The sequence below is a fragment of the Bufo gargarizans genome, chromosome 6 (genome assembly GCF_014858855.1).
Source record: "Bufo gargarizans isolate SCDJY-AF-19 chromosome 6, ASM1485885v1, whole genome shotgun sequence".
In the NCBI taxonomy this organism is placed as follows: Eukaryota; Metazoa; Chordata; class Amphibia; order Anura; family Bufonidae; genus Bufo; species Bufo gargarizans.
The window spans coordinates 377,940,968-377,965,998 of record NC_058085.1 but is presented as its reverse complement, the minus strand read 5'-3'; the positions used below and the strand labels follow the sequence as shown (position 1 = coordinate 377,965,998).

General features: G+C 46.4%; 1 protein-coding gene across 1 annotated transcript in view; it reads left to right on the top strand.

Annotated features, from left to right (window-relative positions):
- Positions 1-24,086, top strand: part of CCDC172 (coiled-coil domain containing 172) — a 31,307-nt gene extending 7,221 nt beyond the window's left edge. The window contains exons 3-7 of the mRNA XM_044299756.1: positions 3,873-4,049; positions 6,552-6,668; positions 21,623-21,788; positions 23,792-23,893; positions 23,980-24,086. Coding sequence (XP_044155691.1) covers positions 3,873-4,049; positions 6,552-6,668; positions 21,623-21,788; positions 23,792-23,893; positions 23,980-24,086 — 669 coding nt within the window. The remainder of the gene's footprint in view (positions 1-3,872; positions 4,050-6,551; positions 6,669-21,622; positions 21,789-23,791; positions 23,894-23,979) is intronic.
- The last annotated feature ends 945 nt before the right edge of the window (positions 24,087-25,031 follow it).

Here is a 25,031-nt window from a genome sequence, read left to right as displayed (position 1 = left end):
GCCAGGATTATACGGGACGAACAGCCATCATTGATGGATGAGTTCAGAACCATGATGCAGGAGGAAATTAAATCTTCTTTGGCATCTATGTCCGGATAACACAAAGATACCCCTCCTCAAATTGAACCCCCACACCAGCGTCTGAGAACAGGGGATTCCTTTTCCTCTGAATCAGATGAATTTGATGGTGCCTCTTCTTCCAAAGCATGGGAGGAAGAGTACAGACAATCTGAGAGAGATATCCCTGAAGGTTGAAAGAGATTCTATTTCTCTTCAGATGATATGCCAGAGTTACTTAAAGCAGTCAGGGCAACCATGGGGGGTAGAAGAAATTCAACCAACCCCTTCTGTTCAGGAAGAAATGTTCGGTGGACTGCGAGTGAAAAAAACTAGAGTCTTCCCTATTAATGAAAACATTAAAGGTTTGATATTAGATGAATGGTCTGATCCAGAAAAGTGTCTAGGAATCTCCAGAGTTTAGCAGAGTTGTCTACTTTTTGATCAGGAGGAAGCCAAAATATTTAATACAATTCCTAAGATAGATGCTCAGGTAGCAAAAGTCAATAAAAAGACCTCTCTACCCTTTGAAGACGCATCACAATTAAGAGAAGGCCGATGGTCTATTACGCAGATCCTGGGGCGGCTATGTACAATCTAAAATCTAACATAGCTGCTACCTCTGTAGCCAGATACATGTTCGTATGGCTTTCGGATTTAGAAAATCGTGTCTCTGATAATGAAGAAATTCTAAATGCGCTCCCACTCTTAAAATCTGCCACGGCATTCCTTGCCGATGCCTCAGCAGAATCCGTTTGTTTTGCAGCTAAGGATGCAGGGCTCTCAAATGTGGCTCGGAGAGCCCTTTGGGTAAAATGTTGGTCTGGAGACAAGGTCTCTAAATCGAGACTCTGTTCTATCCCTTTCTCAGGTGAATATATATTCAGACCCGAACTAGATAAATACTTGAGAAAGCTTTGGATAAAAAGAAAGGATTCCCAGAAGAAAAGGCCTACAAAAGAAAATACCCCATTCGTGCCCCCTCTAATCAGAACAGACCTTACAGTGGTAAAGGAAAAACGGGGCGTTATAGTTACCCTAAAGGAAGAAGAGGAAGGGGTTTCCTCACCCATCCCAGAAGGGAAACGAAAATCTGTGACTCCAGAGTGGGGGGAAGACTGAAGAAATTTTTTCCTTTCTGGGAGGAAATTTCTTTAAACCCATGGGTGCTAAAAATGATCAAATCAGGCTACAGGATTCAATTTTCTGCCCTTCCCCCAAGAAGATTTATACAAACCGGATTCCAAAAAATTTGGGACACTATACAAATCGTGAATAAAAACTGAATGCAATGATGTGGAGGTGCCAACTTCTAGTATTTTATTCAGAATAGAACATAAATCACGGAACAAAAGTTGAAACTGAGAAAATGTACCATTTTAAGGGAAAAATATGTTGAATCAGAATTTCATGGTGTCAACAAATCCCCAAAAAGTTGGGACAAGGCCATTTTCACCGCTGTGTGGCATCTCCCCTTCTTCTTACAACACTCAGCAGACGTCTGGGGACCGAGGAGACCAGTTTCTCCAGTTTAGAAATAGGAATGCTCTCCCATTCTTGTCTAATACAGGCCTCTAACTGTTCCATCATCTTGGGCCTTCTTTGTTGCACCTTCCTCTTTGTGATGCGCCAAATGTTCTCTATAGGTGAAAGATCTGGACTGCAGACTGGCCATTTCAGTGCCCGGATCCTTCTACGCAGCCATGATGTGATTGATGCAGAACGTGGTCTGGCATAATCTTGTTGAAAAATGCAGGGTCTTCCCTGAAAGAGATGACGTCTGGATGGGAGCAGATGTTGTTCTAGAACCTGAATATATTTTTCTGCATTGATGGTGCCTTTCCAGACATGCAAGCTGCCCATGCCACACGCACTCATGCAACCCCATACCATCAGAGATGCAGGCTTCTGAACTGAGCGTTGATAACAACTTGGGTTGTCCTTGTCCTCTTTGGTCCGGATGACATGGCGTCCCAGATTTCCAAAAAGAACTTTGAATCGTGACTCGTCTGACCACAGAACAGTCTTCCATTTTGCCACACTCCATTGTAAATGATCCCTGGCCCAGTGAAAACGCCTGAGCTTGTGGATCTTGCTTAGAAATTGCTTCTTCCTTGCACTGTAGAGTTTCAGCTGGCAACGGCGGATGGCACGGTGGATTGTGGTCACTGACAATGGTTTCTGGAAGTATTCCTGAGCCCATTCTGTGATCTCCTTTACAGTAGCATTCCTGTTTGTGGTACAGTGCCGTTTAAGGGCCCGGAGATCACGGGCATCCAGTATGGTTTTACGGCCTTGACCCTTACGCACAGAGATTGTTCCAGATTCTCTGACTCTTCGGATGATGTTCTGCACAGTTGATGATGATAGATGCAAAGTCTTTGCAATTTTTCGCTGGTTATAACCTTTCTGATATTGCTCCACTATCTTTCTGCGCAACATTGTGGGAATTGGTGATCCTCTACCCATCTTGGCTTCTGAGAGACACGGCCGCTCTGAGAAGCTCTTTATACCCAGTCATGTTGCCAATTGACCTAATTAGTGGTAATTGGTCTTCCAGCTCTTCGTTATGCTCAAATTTACTTTTTCCAGCCTCTTATTGCTACTTGTCCCAACTTTTTGGGGATTTGTTGACAGCGTGAAAATTTGAATCAACGTATTTTTCCTTTAAAGGGAACCTGTCATCAACTTTATGCTGACCGTACTGAGGGCAGTATAAAGTAGTGACAGAAATTCAGATTTCAGCGGTGTGTCACTCATCAGCAAAAAGTAAGTGGTTGCCGAGAACCAGCATCATAATCATTACAGCCCAGGCCTTGAAAAGAGTCAAATCTAACTGAGAAGAGTCCTGGTTATTGATAATCTCCTGCTCTCCCCGCCCCTCTGCTGATGATTGGCAGTTTGTCCTAGAGAGAAAGGGAGAAAACTAGGTAGAAACCTGTCAGTCATCAGCAGGAGAGCAGGAATTCATGACTAACCATGACTCTTCTTAGGTAGATTTGACTCTTTTCAAGGCCTGGGCTGCAATGATTATGATGCTGGTTCTCGGCAACCACTTACTGTTGGCTGATGAGTGAGACACCGCTGAAATCAGCATTTCTGTCACTACTTTATACTGCCCTCAGTGAGGTCAGCATAAAGTTGATGACAGGCTCCCTTTAAAATGATACATTTACTCGGATTAAACGTTTGATCTGTCATCTACGTTCTATTACAAATAAAATATTGACATTTGCCATCTCCACATCATTGCATTCAGTTTTTATTCACAATTTGTTTAGTGTCCCAACTTTTTGGGAATCCGGTTTGTAGTTTCAAGGCTCCCTGCTCCAACGTATCAAAGCCCAATTTGGAAGGGTATTCAGGAGTTAATATCTAAACAGGTGATAACAGAGGTACCCCCATTGGAAAGAGGAAAAGGGCTCTACTCGACTCTTTTGCTGGTGAAAAAGAAAAAGGGTTCCTTTCTGACCATTATAAACCTGAAGCTCCTAAACAAATTTATTTCTTATCAGAAATTTCATATGGAGACACTACATTCAATCATTCCCCTGTTACAGGAAGAATCCGTGATGCTCACTACCATGTCCCAATACACCACAATTCCCAGAATTTTTGAGGTTTGCAATAAAGGATCACAGGGGCAATATTCACCACTATCAATTTACTCCTCTCCCTTTCGGCATATCCTCGGCTCCATGGGTGTTCACCAAACTGATAATAGAGGTAGTACATATCTGAGAAAAAAGGGATTAACAATCTTCCCTTACCTGGACGATTTCTTAATAACCAACAACTCTGCTTCCCAACTACAGAAGGACCTGGAAGTTTTTCTACTAACCTTGGACAGACTGGGATGGATGGTCAACAGAATGAAATCTAACCTAGTACCATCGACCAAGATCAGGTTCCTAGGAGTTATCCTGGACTCTCAAAAACAGTTAACCAGTCTACCTCGGGACAAGATATCAGACATGCAAAGGAAGATCAAGGTATTTTCTTCCAGAAGAACCTATTCCATCAGAGACTCAATGAGTCTTCTAGGTGTCCTCACTTCTTGCATCCCATCAGTCCAATGATGTAAAATTCACTTCAGACCTCTTCAAATGTGGCTACTCGGAGTATGGGAAAACCAAGTTTTTTTCTCTAGATCACAGGGTTACCATACCTCAGAGGATAAAATCCTCACTTCGGTGGTGGAGGATCCAGGAGAACCTGACCAGAGGAGTAACATGGAAGAAGATACCTCACACCCAGATCACCACAGATGGAAGCCAGTGGGGCTAGGGGTCGAAAGTCGGAGAAGTATATTATCGGGGACCATGGTCCAGTTCAATCAGGAGTCAGTCATCGAACTATCGGGAGCTGAGGGCGGTATGGGAAACTCTGAAGATTGCAGAATCACAACTCCGGGGCCGTCATTTAAAAATACTGTCAAGGAGGTACGAAATCTATGAGTCTACTAAAACTATCCACAAAAATATTCAGTTGGGCAGAAATAAACATAGAATCCATTTCAGCGGTTCGCCTGAAAGGATCTCTGAATATAGAGGTCGACTACTTGAGCAGAAAAAAGATAGACCAATCGGAATGGTCCTTAAACAAAGAGATCTTCCATATGATAACAAACAAATGGGGCATACTGGAAGTGGACCTGTTCGCCTCTAAAGACCTCCAGGAAGAAGGTTGCCTTCGCCATTTATATGAAGATCTGGAAGAAATGTTGTTCTTGGTCGGGATCATCCTCTCCTAATATATCCGCTCCCAATATACAATTGATTCTGGATTTCTTAAAAAATGGCTTCGATATAGGTTTAAGACCTTCTACCCTCAGAGTTCAAGTATCGACTTCAAGTTGTTTCTACGACACTGAATTAGCAAATCATAAATGGATCAAGAGATTTATGAGAGCGGTTACCAGAATACGTCCAACGTTAAAATCTCACATTCCTACCTGGGACTTAAATATAGTTCTCACAGGATTATCACGCCCCCCCTTCGAACCATTGAGTGACTGCTCTCTAAAGCTAAAATCGTTCAAAACTGCTTTCCTAGTGGCCATCACTACTGCCAGAAGAATTAGCGAACTACAGGCGTTATCCATGAGGGAACCTTATCTGCAAGTCAAAAATGATAGAATAATCCTGAAGCTAGACCCAGAGTTCATGCCAAAAGTAGTGTCTAAATTCCACAAGGATCAGGAAATTACGCTCCCCTCTTTCTATGATAACCCTTCAGACGACAGAGAACTAAAAATACTATTTCTACCTGTTATACTATTCAGAACCTCTCTTGTCCAGATAATCTGAAGGCTCACTCTACAAGAGCGATGTCTTTCTCCCAAGCGGAGAGAGCGGGTGTTTCCCTAGAAGAAATTTGTAAAGCTTCTACTTGGTCTAGTGTCCAGACCTTCATTAAGCACTATAGACTAGACCTTTTCAAAAAATCTGACATGTCTTTTGGACAAAAAGTCTTTCAGGCTGTTACCCCCCCCCCCATTTGATCATATTTTGTATATCTCCTTGTGTTGCCGTCGTGGTGATGCTGTGGAAAATCGGAATTAGTACTCACCGGTAATTCTTTTTCCATGAGATCACCATGACGGCATATACATTTCCCTCCCATTATGTTTCTTTTCCTTGCTTTTTTTGGGTTGCTATAAAGTAATATCTTCCCTTCTGTTTGGTTTAAATTCAGATATGATAAAATCACTTGTTTTCCACCACCTTTCTACTCTTGTATTTTGGAACCACTGGTGGTGGTGGGAGGGGGGTATTTAAACCTTTCTCTGCTTCCTGCCCCTACAGAGGTCAGGGGTCAATCTCCTTGTGTTGCTGTTGTAGTGATCTCATGGAAAAAGAATTACCAGTGAGTACTAATTCAGTTTTTTGGCACAAATGACGCCATTATTGATAAATGGCTCCCAATGTCTGAAGTAAACGTCGCCATCATGTGAAAAGACACATGAGTGCCCCCTGGAGTGGGTAACGAAACTCCGTCCCACTGTCGCCTATCTCCTCCAGACCATCGCTGATGCCAAGAGCAGGGCGAGGAAGACACCAGTGGCTGACACTTCTTGTAGTGAGGTGCGCTTTATGGGCACGATGCGTTGTCAGGCTCCAAACTTAATTTGGATAAACTCTCTGGCATCAGCGATATTTGAGAGAGCCTCGACACAGTATCCGATGTCATCAGCAGGAAGATGCATGTCGGTAACGCTGCGGTCCCTGCTTGTTCAGTGTCTGCACAGCGCCTGCTCTGGTGATTTACAATCTGGAAAGTTTTTATGCCAAGTGCTATGTAGTCGTCTGATGTAGGGAAAGCTAACGTCTTCTGCATTATAAGAGCTCAGCAAAACTGCTTGGGCATCTGTCCTTAAGCTCGCCGACTGTTTCCAATAAGAATAGCGAGCGCAGCTCTACAGTATAATACAGGCCTTATACTCTTGGCAATCTATGAGCAGTGTGTGACTTCTTCAAATTTAATGTTTTCAGGTCACCATTCTGCTGGAGAAGGGATTTCAGAGAGATCTAGTGAAGATGCGTCAAGAGGGTCTGGAGATCCAGAAGGGGAGGCTTCTCCGAGAGAATCAGGATCTCCTCTGTAACCTGGTAGGCGCAGACTGTATGCAGTCACCATTTACCATCATTACCAACTGTCACTATTTTTTCAGAGACAGTCCTGGCAAATCACTCTGTCTCGGGCCGAAGATAGGTGGAGCTACTGCATACCACGCCCATAAGGGGATGTTTCCAAACAGGGTCGGGGTGTTGGCGGGGCTTATATGACCTGATTGTACCAACTGAAAGGTTGGTAAGTATGGCTTTATGTATGAGTAGGTATGACTGCAGCAGGCACGAGCTTCTGACACTGGGGGTGTCCATTACTCACCTGCCATGTAATGTGGAGTCCTCCAACAGATTTCCAGCTTTAAAGGGGTTATCCAAACTTATAAAACATGCCCCCCCATTCCCCAGGCCCCTCATAAACATTATACTTACCCCGCCACCCGTGTTGCCCCTTTTCTCTGCATGGCCGCCACTGCATCTTCCAGGGCAGGGCATGCTAGGGAAGCGTGCGATGGGGAAATGTGGGGAGCGGGGTAAGTATTATCTATATGAGGGGCCTGGGCATTGGGTGCCATGCAAGTCCCCACTGCGCACAACATCATGTGGTTCTGCCACTTGGCCCGAAGAAATTCAGCATGCTGTGGTTTTGAAAAGAAAGATTAAAACCAATAAAAAACTCTCCTAATGAACAAAAACATCAGGACAGGGACATTTCTCATAAACCAGCTAACATGGTGTGAGCTGGTGTTTAAAAAAAAAAAAATACCAGCACAAAAAGCGCAACTAATAAAATCACAAAAGGGCAAACAAAACAACAGAAAAACCCTATGTATAAAAATGCCAAGAAAAAGAGGTAACACATTCTGTTTGCAAAAACACAGGTACCCAAAAAACTGCAAGTGGTTATTACGCCCTATCTGAATACAGCCCATCAATCTTCTCACTGCATTGGTTTCTGGCTACACAGAATGGCCACCGTACTGCTGACAACTGGGCGGCCTCGTGGTTTTACCGCACATTGGTGCAGATTTTTTTAATTGAATTTTTGTTTGTGCAGTTTTGCAGCTAAACCATGTAACAAAAAAATAAAATCACAGAATGTAGTGGCCTAAATGGGCAGAAGTACTAAAAAACCCAAACACTAGCGTGTTTATATCCGGGGGAGCAATTCCTCCACATGTGATCCGTTGCTACCGGCAATCCCCAGCAAAAATGCATCCAATGGAGGTTGTCGGCAGCGGACCACAAAAACATCCTACAACAAGATGGAATAATGTGTGGATGAAAATATAAAAATCCATAAATCACTGCAAAAGGTGCACCACAATAATATGGGACTGACAATACTGGCTAACCCCTCCCGCTGATGTTAAAAACTGAGACTTGGCCAATCTATTCCAGTCAGGAACATATCGGAGCCCGCGCACCCCGTCAAGGTGTCTCAGTGTGGCGTGGGTCCGCTGCGGCTGCCCCGCGGTCATTGTTCGTGCATTGCGGGCCGCAGCACGGCCACGGGGCGCACATGTTTGTGTGCAGGAGGCCTAAGGCTACTTTCACGTCAGCGCTTTTTGCGGATCCGTCATGTATCTGCAAAAACGCTTCCATTACAATTATACAACCGCCTGCATCCGTCATGAGCGAATCCTGTTGTATTAGGTCTTCTATAGCCATGACAGATCTCAATAGCGGAAAGGGAAAACGAAGGGAAAAAACAAACACAATTGCACCAAGGTTTTTGGGGTTACGGTGTTCACTGTACACTAAAAAAGACACAATGTCCTTATTCTGCGGCACAATGCGATTACGTTAATACCAAACTTATCTAGGTGTTTTTTGTTTTACTACTTTAAAAAAATAAAAATTTTGTTTGTATGGCCATTTTGTGACAGCCATTGCTTTTTTATATTTCAGCAGTATCAGGGCTTGCATTTTGTGGGACAAACTTCGGTTTTTATTGGTACCATTTTATGGTATGTACGACTTTTTGATCACTGTTATTTTTTTGTGGGTGGTCGGAAAGGTGAGTAACAAATAGCGAATCGCGTGGCTTTCATATTTTTTCTGTTACAACATTCAACATACAGACTATTTTAATAGTACAGACATTTTTGGTTTATTTTTTTATTGTTAATATATTTTTATATGTAAAATTAGGAAAGGGGGTGATTTAAACTTTTAATGTTTTTATTTATTTATGTGTTAACTTAATAATTAGTAATAATGTTTAACCCCTTTAGGGGCTAGAACCTGGGATCTTTTGATTTCTTGTCCTATTCACTGTAATAGAGATCTATTAGGGTGACTGTGATGCTGAGCTATGTCTTGTACACAGTTCAGCAGGTAACCGGTGTTGATTATGGCATCTGAGGGGTTAAATGACAGGGTTCGGCGGGATTGCTGTTCTCCGTCATTGTGGCCAGGTGTCTGCTGTATTATACATCCAGCACCCGCTGTGTATGGTGAGGGCTCACTGCAGCAGCCCCCTCCATACATTCCCTCAGCACGTGACATCAGTGGTTGATGGGTTACCAGTGTATCTGACTAGGGGTGTTGCGGATATCGAAATATCGATACCCATACGATACTTTTGTCCCGCTATCGATACAATACCAGGATTTGACATTTATCGATACTAGGCTGCCCTTCTGCGCAGCCTAGCATCAGACAACATGGAGTGCACTGCTGTCAGCGCGCTCATGTTCCCTCAGCAGCACAGGGGAGAAGGAGTCACTCTTCCCCTCCCCCCTGTGCCGCCGCTGCTACCAATAAGAAGAGAGAGGGGCGGACGCACTGCGCCAGCAATGATAGTAGAGGACCTTTCATGGATCCAAACATTGTAAACTATCAGGGCATGTAGAGCGGCGCCCTGGGATCTCCCTGCACTTACTATTTATTATTCCTGGGCGCCGCTCCGTTCGCCCGCTGAGGCCCCCGGTATATTCTCCCGCTCTGTATATAATAGGAATAAAAGTAAGTGCAGGGAGATCCCAGAGCGCCGCGCTACATATCCTGATAGTTTACAATGTTTGGACCCATGAAAGGTCGTCTTTAACTTTTTTAATGCAGGAGGCAGGTGCCGGCAGCAGAATCACACAGCCGGCACCCTGCCTCTGACAGGGTGCTGCGATCAGTGGCAGCAGTTAACCCCTCAGGTGTCGCACTTAAGGATTTAACTGATCTGCTGCCGGCACCCGCCTCCTGTATTAAAGGTTAATTATCATTGATTGTGCAGTGCACCCCCCCCCCCCTCATTATCAAAATCATTGGTGGCGCAGTGCGCTCTCCCCCCAGTATTATAATCATTGGGGGCAGTGACACAGGGTCCCCTCCCCCCTCCTCCTCGTTGGTGGTGCAGTGGCAGCTTCTGATTGGAGCCCCAGCAGTGTAATCCTGGGGCTCCGATCGGTTACCATGGCAGCCAGGACACTCCCTGCTGCTGTGTGCACTATGCAGGGATAGTGTGAGGTCCTAGTCACCCCGATCTATTAGGGTGAATAGGACAAGGGATGAAAAGATCCCAGGTTCTAGCCCCTAAGGGGGAAAATAGTTATTACATAAAAAGTAAAAAAACAAAAAAACAAAATATTAAGTATAAATCACCCCCTTTCCCAATTTTACATATAAAATATATAAACAATAAATAAACATATCACATATTGCCATGTCCGTCTGATAAGTCCAAACTATTAAAATATAAAAAAAATCTCCTATGCGGTGAACGCCGTAAAAGAAAAAAAAAGAAAAGAAAAACTGAGCGATTCGCCATTTTTTTTAAATGCGGAATGCACGTGGCTTTTTTATTTTTTTTCGTGTGGTATCGAATGGTATTGAGTATCGCAAGACTTTTTTTTTATGGTCAAAATCGAATCAAAATTTTGGTATCGCAACAACCCTATAAGTGACACTTACTCCACTTTGACTGCAGTAAAACTGAATGTGGGAACAGTTCATGGGCCGTACTGCTGCCACCCGTCAGTCAGACATTGCGGGGGAGATTTATCAAAACTGGGGTAAAGAACTGGCTCATTTGCGACCAATCAGATTCCATCTTTCATTTTTCACAGCTCCTTTGGAGAATGAAAGGTGGGATCTGATTGGCTGCTATGGCCAACTAAGCCAGGTCTCCTTTAAACCAGTCTGGTTGCTATGGGCAGCTAAGCCAGTTCTACTTTACACCAGTCTGATTGCTATGGGCAGCTAAGCCAGTTCTACTTTACACCAGTCTGGTTGCTATGGGCAGCTAAGCCAGTTCTACTTTACACCAGTCTGATTGCTATGGGCAGCTAAGCCAGTTCTACTTTACACCAGTCTGGTTGCTATGGGCAACTAAGCCAGTTCTACTTTACACCAGTCTGGTTGCTATGGGCAGCTAAGCCAGTTCTACTTTACACCAGTCTGGTTGCTATGGGCAGCTAAGCCAGTTCTACTTTACACCAGTCTGGTTGCTATGGGCAGCTAAGCCAGTTCTACTTTACACCAGTCTGGTTGCTATGGGCAGCTAAGCCAGTTCTACTTTACACCAGTCTGGTTGCTATGGGCAGCTAAGCCAGTTCTACTTTACACCAGTCTGGTTGCTATGGGCAGCTAAGCCAGTTCTACTTTACACCAGTCTGGTTGCTATGGGCAGCTAAGCCAGTTCTACTTTACACCAGTCTGGTTGCTATGGGCAGCTAAGCCAGTTCTACTTTACACCAGTCTGGTTGCTATGGGCAGCTAAGCCAGTTCTACTTTACACCAGTCTGGTTGCTATGGGCAGCTAAGCCAGTTCTACTTTACACCAGTCTGGTTGCTATGGGCAGCTAAGCCAGTTCTACTTTACACCAGTCTGGTTGCTATGGGCAGCTAAGCCAGTTCTACTTTACACCAGTCTGGTTGCTATGGGCAGCTAAGCCAGTTCTACTTTACACCAGTCTGGTTGCTATGGGCAGCTAAGCCAGTTCTACTTTACACCAGTCTGGTTGCTATGGGCAGCTAAGCCAGTTCTACTTTACACCAGTCTGGTTGCTATGGGCAGCTAAGCCAGTTCTACTTTACACCAGTCTGGTTGCTATGGGCAGCTAAGCCAGTTCTACTTTACACCAGTCTGGTTGCTATGGGCAGCTAAGCCAGTTCTACTTTACACCAGTCTGGTTGCTATGGGCAGCTAAGCCAGTTCTACTTTACACCAGTCTGGTTGCTATGGGCAGCTAAGCCAGTTCTACTTTACACCAGTCTGGTTGCTATGGGCAGCTAAGCCAGTTCTACTTTACACCAGTCTGGTTGCTATGGGCAGCTAAGCCAGTCTTGCTAACTCTTTCACCTTTCTTCCCATCTCACATATTTGCTGCAGGAAGCTTTTAATCTGCAAACGTTTGGACGTGAGAGTCAATGGGGCAAGTATATCAATAGTGTTGTAAGGATATGAGTAGGGATGAGCGAGTCGACTTCGGATGAAACATCCAAAGTGGATTCGCTTAAGACTTCGTTTCAGTACTGTACGGAGCAGGCGCTCCCTACAGTATTAGAATGTACTGGCTCCTATGAGCCAAAGGTACCACTTGGAACCGATACCGAGTTCAGGAAAAGGTTTTTAACAGTAGAAATTCATTTCTGAAGTTATTACCCGAAGTGTCGCGAGACTTCGCAAAGTAATATTTTCGGCTCATCGGAGCCAATACATTCTAATACTGTATTTGAGTGCCTGCTCCGTACAGTACTTAAAGTTTTAAGCGAATCGACTTTAGATGTTTCATCCGAAGTCGACTGGCTCATCCCTAGATATGGGCCCACGGCGCGGTTGAGGGGCGGTCAGGATGCGGCCGTGCTGCGGTCGAGTACGGTGCGGCTGCCTCTTATGACAAAAGCACTGTATAACCCGTCTGCAGTGTTAATGGCGGCAAAGTATTCACGGTGCGCAGAACAACTAAAATTTGCGGTGTTCCTCAGGTAAATAAGAGGTGGCTGCGTCCTAATTGTCCATATGGTACCCCAGCACGGCCGCGCCCCGAACGCCTCACAAGCGCCCCGTGTGGCGGTACCCAAGAGTCTATGGCTACTCCTGCTGGATCTGGCCAGAACAGGGCGCACTTGGTGATGCCTTTGGTGGCAGGTAGTCTGGAACTAGCAGGGGAGGCTTTCCAGCCACGTCTCTCCCATAGCCCCTCTGTCATGGATGCCGTGCACATTATGCAGCATTCCTTGCACATGACATTATAGATGTGCCCTGCGGTACTCCCGCCGCCTGTATGTAGCCCCGGCTTCATCTGTACTTACCTCTCCAGTTTACTCACTCAGTGCTGTTATTGCTAGAGGACCATAATAGAAATAAATCCCATGCTTTTACAGTCCGGCCGCTGAGTATCGGTGGGGGGAGGCTTTGGGCTTAGCGTGTAAAACACAGATTTATTTGCACCGTTCTTGAAAAGAACAGACTTGTCTGACTGAAGCTTAAAGGACCCCTGACCTTCCACCAGGCTGAGAGCCATTACCGACAGCGGGGAGACGCTTTTAACACAGCTGTGGGCGATAACTGAGCCGCGGGCTGAAGCCTCGAGCATAGCAAACACCTGCTCCTCCATCCCCGGCTCAGGACGCCGCGTCAGCACTGCGGCCAGAGATGCAACAGATAGGAAAATGTCACCAGGCCGCGGGCAGATTAACACCGGGCTTTACTGCTTTGTTTACTTGTATTTTGTCTGAAAATCCTATGTTAGCAGCAGGTCTGATCTCCCCCTTCCTCCCATGACATTAGTAGCAGCGGTTTATTCCTAGACTACAGCTCTTTCCTCTGCCGCACTGTATTCACAAAGTCTTCACACCCTTTCACATTCTGTTCTCTCACTCCTTGTGCTAGCAGTTCCTTCTGCCCCCATAATGAGAAAGTGGGAACAGAAGGGGAAAACTAAAATACTGCATGGGCATAAGTCTTCAGCCCCTTTCACATGGACATAAGTCTTCAGCCCCTCTGCTCTGACACTTGATGATTCACTCTGGGGCCTCTCATTTCTCTGGATCATCTCTGAGATGTTCTATGCCTTTATTGGAATCACCTATGATACATTCAGATGATTGGACATGATTTGGAAGAACACGGCGCAGTCTATATAAGATCTCACAGCTGACAATGCATCATAGCAAACACCAAGATATGAGGAGGAGAACTGCCTGTGGAGCTCAGAGACAGGATTGTGTGGAGGCTCAGATCTGGAGAGGGGACAAAACCTTTCTGTTGCACTGAGAGTTCCCAAACTGAGTAATCGGGGGAGGAGGTCCTTGGTAAGAGAGGAGACCAAGAACCCAATGGTCCCTCTGGCCGAGCTCCAGAGATCTGTGTGCAGATGGAGAAACTTCCAGAAGGTCGACCATCACAGCAGCCTCCACCAATCTGGGCTTTATGGCAGAGCGGTCAGAAAGAGGCCTCTCCTCAGTAATGTCTGGAGGAAACCAGGCACTGCTCATCACCTGCCCAATACCATCCCTACAGTGAAGCATGGTGGGGGCAGCATCATGTCTGGAGGAGACCAGGCGCCGCTCATCACCTGCCCAATACCATCCCTACAGTGAAGCATGGTGGGGGCAGCATCATGTCTAAAGGAGGCCAGGCGCCGCTCATCACCTGCCCAATACCATCCCTACAGTGAAGCATGGTGGGGGCAGTGTCATGTCTGGAGGAAACCAGCGCCGCTCATCACCTGCCCACTACAATCCCTACAGTGAAGCATGGTGGGGGCAGTGTCATGTCTGGAGGAAACCAGCGCCGCTCATCACCTGCCCACTACAATCCCTACTGTGAAGCATGGTGGTGGCAGTGTCATGCTGCGGGGGACAAGGAGACCAGTCAGGGTGGAGGTAAAGCTGAATGGAGCAAAGTCCAGAGATATTCTTAATGAGAACCTGATCCAGAGCTCTGGGCCGAAGGTTAGCCTTACAAGACAATGACCCTAAGAACACGGCCAGGACAACACAGGAGCAGCTGAGGGACAACTCTGTGAATGTCCTTGAGGGGCCCAGCCAGAGCCCTGAACCCAATGGAACATTTCTGGAGAGACCTGAAAATGTCTCTCCACCGACAGCCCCACCCAACCTGACAGAGCTGGAGAGGATCTGCAGAGAAGAACGGCAGAAAATGCCCAAATCCAGGTGTGAACCTTGTGACATCATCTCCAAGAAGACTGGAGGCTGGAATCACTGCCAAAGGGGCTGAAGACTTATGTCCTGTGTAAAGGAGGTGAAGACTTTTGTCCCGAGTAAAGGGGCCGGAGACTTATGTCCCGAGTAAAGGGGCCGGAGACTTATGTCCCGAGTAAAGGGGCTGAAGACTTATGTCCCGAGTAAAGGGGCCGGAGACTTATGTCCTGAGTAAAGGGGCCGGAGACTTATGTCCCGAGTAAAGGGGCTGGAGACTTATGTCCCGAGTAAAGGGGCTGAAGACTTATGTCCCGAGTAAAGGGGCTGGAGACTTATGTCCCGAGTAAAGGGGCTGAAGACTTATGTCCCGAGTAAAGGGGCTGGAGACTTATGTCCCGAGTAAAGGGGCTGGACACTTATGTCCCGAGTAAAAAGGCTGGAGACTTATGTCCCGAGTAAAGGGGCTGGAGACTTATGTCCCGAGTAAAGGGGCTGGAGACTTATGTCCCGAATAAAGGGGCCGAAGACTTATGTCCTGAGTAAAGGGGGCGAAGGCTTATGTCCTGAGTAAAGGGGCCGAAGACTTATGTCCTGAGTAAAGGGGCTGAAGACTTATGTCCATGCAGTTTTTTTGTCTTTCCTTCTCAGTAAATCAGTAAAGATTTTTCACCTGCTCTTCTCACTTTCTCATTCTGGGGACTGAGGGCAGAACGATGGGGGGACTGATAGCACAAAATGTGAGGACAGTGAGAGGGTGTGAGGACTTTCCCAATGTTTTGTATAAATGTATAACATGTAGGATGAAGAGCAGGGGATAATTCCTGGTGATCTGCTGCTTTTAATTAATTTAATTCGGTAAAAACTGTTATCCTTTAGATCAGGGGTGTCAAACTCAAATTCATCGGGGGCCGCATCAGCAGTTTGGTCACCCTCAAAGGGCCGGTTGTATCTGTAGGACTATGTGTCCACTCTTTATTATCATAAATTATTGTCACTGCATTCAATTATTACTGTTTTTTGTAATAATGTAAGTAATAACTAGCTCTGAAAGCTTGACCTGCAAGCGCTGACTGGGGTCACATAGCAATATACTGATTTATGATGCTATGTAACCCTTACAGTTCTGGAATGTGTTGGATAACACTGACATAATGCTGTCAGTGTTATCCAACACATTCCAGAACTGTAAGGGTTACCGTATTTTTCGCCCTATAAGACGCACCGGCCCATAAGACGCACCTAGGTTTTTGAGGAGGAAAATAAGAAAAAATATATTTTGAACCAAAAGGTGTGCTTTTGGTGGGTTTTGAACTAATTGTGGTCTGTAGGTGGCACTGTTATGGGGGATCTGTGGATGGCACTGTTATGGGGGATCTGTGGGCGACACTTATGGGGGATCTGTGGGTGACACTTATGGGGGATCTGTGGGTGACACTTATGGGGGATCTGTGGGTGACACTTATGGGGGATCTGTGGGTGACGCTTATGGGGATCTGTGGGTGACACTTATGGGGATCTGTGGGTGACACTTATGGGGATCTGTGGGTGACACTTATGGGAATCTGTGGGTGACACTTATGGGGGATCTGTGGGTGACACTTATGGGGGATCTGTGGATGACACTTATGGGGGATCTGTGGGTGACACTTATGGGGGATCTGTGGGTGACACTTATGGGGGATCTGTGGATGACAGTTATGGGGGGGATCTGTGGATGACACATATATAGCATCTTATGCTATGTGTCATCCACAGATCCCCTCCATAAGTGTCCCTGTAGTAGTGAATGACCCTCAATACACGGGCTAGGGGCCGGCATCTGCTTTTATAATGACAGCGGGGCCCGTGCAGTGACTATTCTACTACATGGGCCCCGCTCACTGTATAATCGTATCTCTAATAGTTAATGGTTACCGTATGTATATAATCGCATAAGGAGCGCTGTGTATTACTGGTACTTACAACTACAAGCGCTTGACGAGAGGAGGCAGGAGGCAGGCCGGGAGGACAGGCGCTGGCAGCGTGACTCATACGTCATGCGCCCACGCCGCCTGCTTCATTCATAAAGTGGGCAGCGCAGGCGCGTGACGTATGACTCACACTGCCAGCGCCCATCCTCCCAGCCTGCCTCCTCCCTCCTCTCGGCGAGCGCTTGTAGTTGTAAGTACCGGTAATACACAGCGCTCCTTATGCGATTTATTATCACTTCCTGCAGGGGCCGCCTGCAGGAAGTGACAATAGAAGGTGAAGGCCGGCGGCCGGCGGTGGCTACGCGGGCCGCATGACGAGGTCTGGCGGGCCGGATTCGGCCCGCGGGCCTTTTGTTTGACACCCGTGCTCTAGAACTAGGCCTGCAGTAAACGAATATTTAAGTAATCAAGTATTCTACCGATTATTTTTATGATTAATCGAGTAATCTAATAAGAAAAACCTTCTTAAAATAGCGTATTCCTTTATAAAAACAATATTTGTATTCCTTACAGCGGTATAGCAGATAATTGGGCACATAAGGCTTCTTTCACAGCTGCAATATACACTCACCTAAAGAATTATTAGGACCACCATACTAATACGGTGTTGGACCCCCTTTTGCCTTCAGAACTGCCTTAATTCTACGTGGCATTGATTCCACAAGGTGCTGATAGCATCTTTAGAAATGTTGGCCCATATTGACAGGATAGCATCTTGCAGTTGATGGAGATTTGAGGGATGCACATCCAGGGCACGAAGCTCCCGTTCCACCACATCCCAAAGATGCTCTATTGGGTTGAGATCTGGTGACTGTGGGGCCATTTTAGTGCAGTGACCTCATTGTCATGTTCAAGAAACCAATGTGAAATGATTGGAGCTTTGTGACCTGGTGCATTATCCTGCTGAAAGTAGCCATCAGAGGATGGGTACATGGTGGTCATGAAGGGATGGACATGGTCAGAAACAATGCTCAGGTAGCCCGTGGCATTTAAACGATGGCCAATTGGCACTAAGGGGCCTAAAGTGTGCCCAGAAAACATCCCCCACACCATCACACCACCACCAGCCTGCACAGTGGTAACAAGGCATGATGGATACATGTTCTCATTCTGTTTACGCCAAATTCGGACTCTACCTTTTGAATGTCTCAACAGAAATAGAGACTCATCAGACCAGGCAACATTTTTCCAGTCTTCAACAGTCCAATTTTGGTGAGCTTGTGCAAATTGTAGCCTCTTTTTCCTATTTGTAGTGGAGATGAGTGGTACCCGGTGGGGTCTTCTGCTGTTGTAGCCCATCCGCCTCAAGGTTGTGCGTGTTGTGGCTTCACAGATGCTTTGCTGCAGACCTCGGTTGTAACGAGTGGTTATTTCAGTCCACGTTGCTCTTCTATCAGCTTGAATCAGTCGGCCCATTCTCCTCTGACCTCCAGCATCAACAAGGCATTCTCGCCCACAGGACGGCCGCATACTGGAGGTTTTTCCCTTTTCACACCATTCTTTGTAAACCCTAGAAATGGTTGTGCGTGAAAATCCCAGTAACTGAGCAGATTGTGAAATACTCAGACCGGCCTGTCTGGCACCAACAACCATGCCACGCTCAAAATTGCTAAAATCACCTTTCTTTCCCATTCTGACATTCAGTTTGGAGTTCAGGAGATTGTCTTGACCAGGACCACAACCCTACATGCATCGGAGCAACTGCCATGTGATCGGTTGACTAGATAATCGCATTAATGAGAAATAGAACAGGTGTTCCTAATAATTCTTTAGGTGAGTGTACATTGTGTATAGAACAGCTGGAATCTACCGTATCGGGTGTAGCTGGATACCGCCGGCTGCTGCAGCGATTGACTGTAATGGGGTCCGGCCTTGTTACAGCGTTCAGGCTGGGTTTTAGCAGGACCAAAAAAAAGCAAGAAAAAAAAAAAAGCTTTGGACGATACCCAAAATGTATGCCAGACCATGGCCAGATGGCCTGGACCACATTATAGTCAATGAGAGCATATAGCTGGTTGTATCCGGTCATACCCAATACGGTTCTTCTGCCATGCCATCCATTGCCAGCCCAATTGCCATGTCTCCCACTCCCCCAGTGCTATCTGCCCCTCCATGCCACCCATTGTCTCCGACCCTCCCCCTGCGCCTCCATGCCATCCATTGTCTCTGCCCTCCCCCTGTGCCTCTTTGCCACCCATTGTCTCCGCCCTCCCCCTGTGCCTCCATGCCACCCATTGTCTCCGCCCTCCCCCTGTGCCTCCATGCCACCCATTGTCTCCGCCCTCCCCCTGCCCCTCCATGCCATCCATTGTCTCCGCCCTCCCCCTGTGCCTCTATGCCACCCATTGTCTCTGCCCTCCCCCTGTGTCTCCATGCCATCCACCATGTCCCTCACTCCCCCAGTGCCATCAGATCAGCCCCTCCATGCCATGTCCCCCACCCAGCATCATCAGCCCTTCTATGCCATCCATGTCCTTAGCGCCATCAGCCCCTTCAAATCACAGGTAAAACCCCCTTCTAACCCCCTCCCCCTTAAATTTATACTTACCTTTCCTGGCACTGGCAGTGCGGAGCTGACATGGAGTCCGCAGGAGGCGGACCGTGTCTTCTTCCCAGCATGCACTGGGAGGGACCTGACGTCGCACACAGTGTCGGGCAGCATGCTGACGATATGTGCACACAAGGCCCTGGTCAGTGCAGCGCGGTGCAGAGCTGGAGGCCACGGAGCGGTGAGTGAGAGGCTTCACTCACACTTAGGCCTCTTTCACACGGGCGTCATGTTTTTTGCCCGGATAAGAGGCGGGTGCGTTGCGGGAAAATGCGCGATTTTTCCGCGCGAGTCCAAAACATTATAATGCGTTTTGCACTCGCGTGAGAAAATTTGCGCATGTTTGGTACCCACACCCGAACTTCTTCACAGAAGTTCGGGCTTGGGATCGGTGTTCTGTAGATTGTATTATTTTCCCTTATAACATGGTTATAAGGGAAAATAATAGCATTCTGAATACAGAATGCATAGTACAATAGCGCTGGAGGGGTTAAAAAAAATAAAAAAGTTAACTCACCTTCTCCTCTTGATCGCGTAGTTCCCGGTCTGTTCTTTACTAGCTGTGGGCTAAAGGACCTGTGGTGATGTCAGATCACATGCTCCATCACCATAGTGATGGAGCATGTGATTGGAGCATGTGATCTGACATCACCACAGGTCCTTTAGCCCACAGCTAGTAAAGAACAGACCGGGAACTACGCGATCAAGAGGAGAAGGTGAGTTAACTTTTTTATTTTTTTTAACCCCTCCAGCGCTATTGTACTCTGCATTCTGTATTCAGAATGCTATTATTTTCCCTTATAACCATGTTATAAGGGAAAATAATACAGTGAATAGACTGTCACCTAGAACCCATGCGTGAAAATCGCACCGCATCCGCACTTGCTTGCGGATGCTTGCGATTTTCACGCAACCCCATTCACTTCTATGGGGCCTGCATTGCGTGGATTATCACACCGCAACGCACAAAGAGGAGCATGCTGCGATTTTCACGCAACGCATAAGTGATGCGTGAAAATCACCGCTCATGTGAACAGCCCCATAGAAATGAATGGGTCAGGATTCAGTGCGGGTGCAATGCGTTCAACTCACGCATCGCACCTGCGCGGAATACCCGCTCGTGTGAAAGGGGCCTTAGTGGTCATGTGATTTAAACGAATCCTCGATGCAGGGAAATTGCATCAAGGCTTTTTTTTGCCTCGATTACATTGATGAATCCTTTCAGCCCTGTCTAGAACCGAAAAGAAGGTTTGAAGCTTGTGTGCAAGAATCCGTCGCTGGGGGCTTGGTGCTGATAGCAGGAGGTTTGTGTCTTTGTGGCTCTTATCAGCGTGGATTTGTATGGCATTGTGGTTCACGTTAGTAACAAGGACGCGATTTGGGCATGGATTTTGCACCTACGCTTTAAACCTCACATGCTGCAGTCCTCTGGCAGTCATCATGTTCGTTCTTCTTGTGGAGTCTAAACCTACGATTTCTGCTGTCAATAGCAAATCAGATGTGAACATGGGCTTACAGAAAGGCCCTGCATTCTCCTGCCACCGTCCCTGCCGCGGTGCTGCACAATCAGAGGGGTTGTCCCATCAAAGCAACTTATCCCCATCCACAGGGTAGGTGCCTGGGGGTAGGGATCAGTGATGGCCGGGGGTCTGACCACTGTTACCCTAACAGATCATAAGACTCCCTATGTGAGTGGAGCGGCCGACACACATGCGTGTCCACCACTTCATCAGCTCGAAGGGACAGCCCGAGCGCCATACAGCCGAATGGAGCAGGAGAAAGGGGCCCCGTTCTTGTGATCAGCAGTGGCCCCAGAGGTCAGCCTCCACCGATCACATTCCCCATCATGTGAACAGTCTTCATGGAAAGGATGAAGTTGGTGGTGAAAATCTGGTGCATTTCTGTGACATAATTACCACAAAATTCTATATATTGTAGTTTGCTGCGGTTTCGCCGTGCAGAAATCTGCCACATCTGAACCTGGCGCAAGGCTGTGCACCCTTCTGTTTTGTAGTTTCTGTATGTGATAGAAGCCACAATTCTGCAAATGCTTGCAACACGGACACGAGTGCTGCTCCATGCACCCCTCTGACCTCTAATGGCCTCTGGGAGGCTCCGACATATTACCACATTAGGCTCTGTTCACACCTGTGGTGAAGGCTCGGATAGGAACCCCTGTCGCCAGTTCACTGAGAAACATTGCACTGTGTAAAACTGCAGACACCTCATTGGGACCTGATGGACCCCATTACAAGTCAGGTCGCCAGTCTGCCCGACATGAGCTATTCTCTATTGAGTTCTATGGAAGCTGAGGTCTGCAGCACTGTTTGCCGCCCGGCACATTCCTGGGTGATCTTTTTTTTTTCTCTTAGGAGGACATGAAGAAAGAGATGACGGCAGAGGAGGAGAGATTCATGAAGGAAGTCCTGGCTTATAATAATGATTACGGGCTAACGGTGGACAGAAAGGAGCTGCTGAGAGGAGGCGCCGAGGCTGAAAGTCAGAGTCTGGATGAGGAGGCCGAGGAGCTGGGACGTGGTGAGTGACCCCGCTACTGCAGCCTGGCATCTGCGCCTTCTACGTTATGTAGGTAAAGACTCATCAAGTGCAGACTTTCTCCATCAATGATACATAATGAAATGCTAGATGAAGAAGTAGAACCGGCTTTAACAACTCGTCTGTACAAGTGTCGCCCCCCATAAACACCCAGATTTCAGGGTGTAGATAGAGAAAGGGCAGGGGGGGGGGCTTATAGGTGGCCGGGGCTAAGCTGTTGCTAGTCGGCACTGACTGATTCACAAGCATAACAAAACACAAGGTGCATATTAAAATATATAACACTATATAAACTGACTAGGCTCTCTGCTGCACTGGTCTCTGCTGCACTGGTCTCTGCTGCACTGGTCTCTGAGGCTTGTGATTGGCCACCACCGTTACAGACCCCAGCCACTTCTTGGTCGTGTGCATTGTCGGGACTGTGGACAAGTGAGTGTTCCTTTTTATGTTTGGGGCCCCTGTCAATAGCAAAGCAAGTTCTATTTTCAGGGTTCCTCAGCAGTATTTTTAGAGTCGCCCAGTAGGTTCTCTAGTATTTCAGAATTCCTCACTAAGTTCTGTAGTATTTTAGGGTTCTTCAGTAATATTTTAGTGTGCCCAGTAAATGTTTTAGTATTTTAGGGTTCCTTAGTAAGTTCTATAATATTTTAGGGTTCCTCGGCAGGTTCTCTACTATATCTTAGGGTTCCTCAGTAGTATTTTTTCGGGGGCCCAGTAAGTTCTGTAGTATTTTAGGGTTTCTCAGTAGTATTTTTAGGGGTGTCCAGTAAGTTCTGTAGTATTTTAGGGTTTCTCAGTAGTATTTTTAGGGGTGCCCATTATGTTCTGTAGTATTTTAGGGTTTCTCAGTAGTATTTTTAGGGGTGCTCAGTATGTTCTGTAGTATTTTAGGGTTCCCCAGTAGTATTTTTAGGGGTGCCCAGTAAGTTCTGTAGTATTTTAGGGTTCCTCAGTAGTATTTTTAGGGGAGCCCAGTAAGTTCTGTAGTAATTTAGGGTTCCTCAGTAGTATTTTTAGGGGTGCCCAGTAAGTTCTGTAGTAGTTTAGGGTTCCTCAGTAGTATTTTTAGGGGTGCCCTGTAAGTTCTGTAGTATTTTAGGCTTCCTCAGTAGTATTTTTAGGGGTGCCCAGTAAGTTCTGTAGTATTTTAGGGTTCCTCAGTAGTATTTTTAGGGGTGCCCAGTAAGTTCTGTAGTATTTTAGGGTTCCTCAGTAGTATTTTTAGGGGTGCCCAGTAAGTTCTGTTGTATTTTAGGGTTCCTCAGTAGTATTTTTAGGGGTGCCCAGTAAGTTCTGTAGTAATTTAGGGTTCCTCAGTAGTATTTTTAGGGGTGCCCAGTAAGTTCTGTAGTAATTTAGGGTTCCTCAGTAGTATTTTTAGGGGTGCCCAGTAAGTTCTGTAGTAATTTAGGGTTCCTCAGTAGTATTTTTAGGGGTGCCCAGTAAGTTCTGTAGTATTTTAGGGTTCCTCAGTAGTATTTTTAGGGGTGCCCAGTAAGTTCTGTTGTATTTTAGGGTTCCTCAGTAGTATTTTTAGGGGTGCCCAGTAAGTTCTGTAGTAATTTAGGGTTCCTCAGTAGTATTTTTAGGGGTGCCCAGTAAGTTCTGTAGTATTTTAGGCTTCCTCAGTAGTATTTTTAGGGGTGCCCAGTAAGTTCTGTAGTATTTTTAGGGGTGCCCAGTAAGTTCTGTAGTATTTTTAGGGGTGCCCAGTAAGTTCTGTAGTATTTTAGGGTTCCTCAGTAAGTGCAGTTTTGGCATTTGCAGAGCGGTACAGAAAGTCTGCACATTACATGCTTCCATCTTCGGGGTCCTGGGGTGGCACCAGGAGGCCGTCATGGCACCATACAATTATATGTATGCTTGCGGGTTATTTTTAAGTGCTTTTGCTTCCTCGGATGTAGATTACTCACCTCTAATGCCATAGAAACCGCCTCTTGTGTTTGGCTGCTGCTACCTCCGTTCTGTATTATTTTCCCTCCTAGAAATAGAATCCCTGAGAGGTGAGAACATCCATCTCAAGGCTCTTCATCGGCAGAGGAACATGATCCAGAGGGAACTGAGTGACTTCCAGGAGACTCTGAGAGGTAAAGCGTCATCACTGAGCCTGAGGCTTTTCTTCGGCTTCATACCTTTGATTCACGTCCTTAATGGCATCTCGCTTATATTTCAGGTCTGGACAAAGAGATCAGTGCGGCCGCCGGGGTCACCAAGAGCCTGGAAGCTGAGAAACTGGCCATCAGTCAGAGGCCTCAGAACGATGGAGAGTGTCTAAGGTGAGGCCCCACCGATAGGCGCGTCTATTGCATCATTTACTGGTCGGCACAATTTGTACAAGCCATGGCTTGGGACATTCTAATAACACGGTCAAAAAGCAAAGGAAAAATAATTCCCAGGATCATCCGACATTACAGCCTCCTAGTGGTTGTTACACAGCTTTCCTAAACCCCTGCGGCAGTGCAAAAGTGGGGTGAGTATCACCATGGCGGCAAAATCAGACCAGTTGGCCATTCAGGAACCGTAGAAAGACCCATAGCAATTAGGAAAGAGACACAAGGCCGGGCATATTGTCCTTTGGAAGTTGTACTGGCGGCCATATTGCTTGTCACTCAGATAACAGATGAAAGTAGAGGCTATACAGGAGTATAGTGCAAGTGATTACAGGCTCGGGTTCCCTAGGGCAGGGTTCCTCAGGGCCCACCTGCCGGTAGGAATATCCCGCAGAATGAGGACCTGTAGTAAGTCCTGATGTATGGACACTAATTATGTCAGGTCCTGAGGACTGGAGATGAGGAACACCCCCCTAGGGCCACTTAAAAAAACTAAAAAAAAGTATGAAAGGTTCAAGAAAACACATCATTTTTTTTAAAGATTTACCATTTATTGAAAGAAAAAAATATATATAATAAAAATAAACACAATTTGTTCAGTATGTCCAAAAATGTCTGAAACATTCCAGTATCAAGTTATTTATCGCGTACGGTGAATGCCATAAAATAAAAGCCACAGTACCAGTTACCTTGCCCCCCCCAAAAAAAAAAAAAAATTCTGTACAAAATGATCAAAAAGCCCTATGTACCCCAAAATAGTACCAAGTAAGAATAACAGGGCACCCTGCAAAAAATCCCCCCCCCCCCCCAAACTCCGTCAGCAGGAAAATGAAGCCGTTGTGGGTGACAGATAGAATATGGTGAAACAAAGCAATAAAGATGTTATACGTATGGC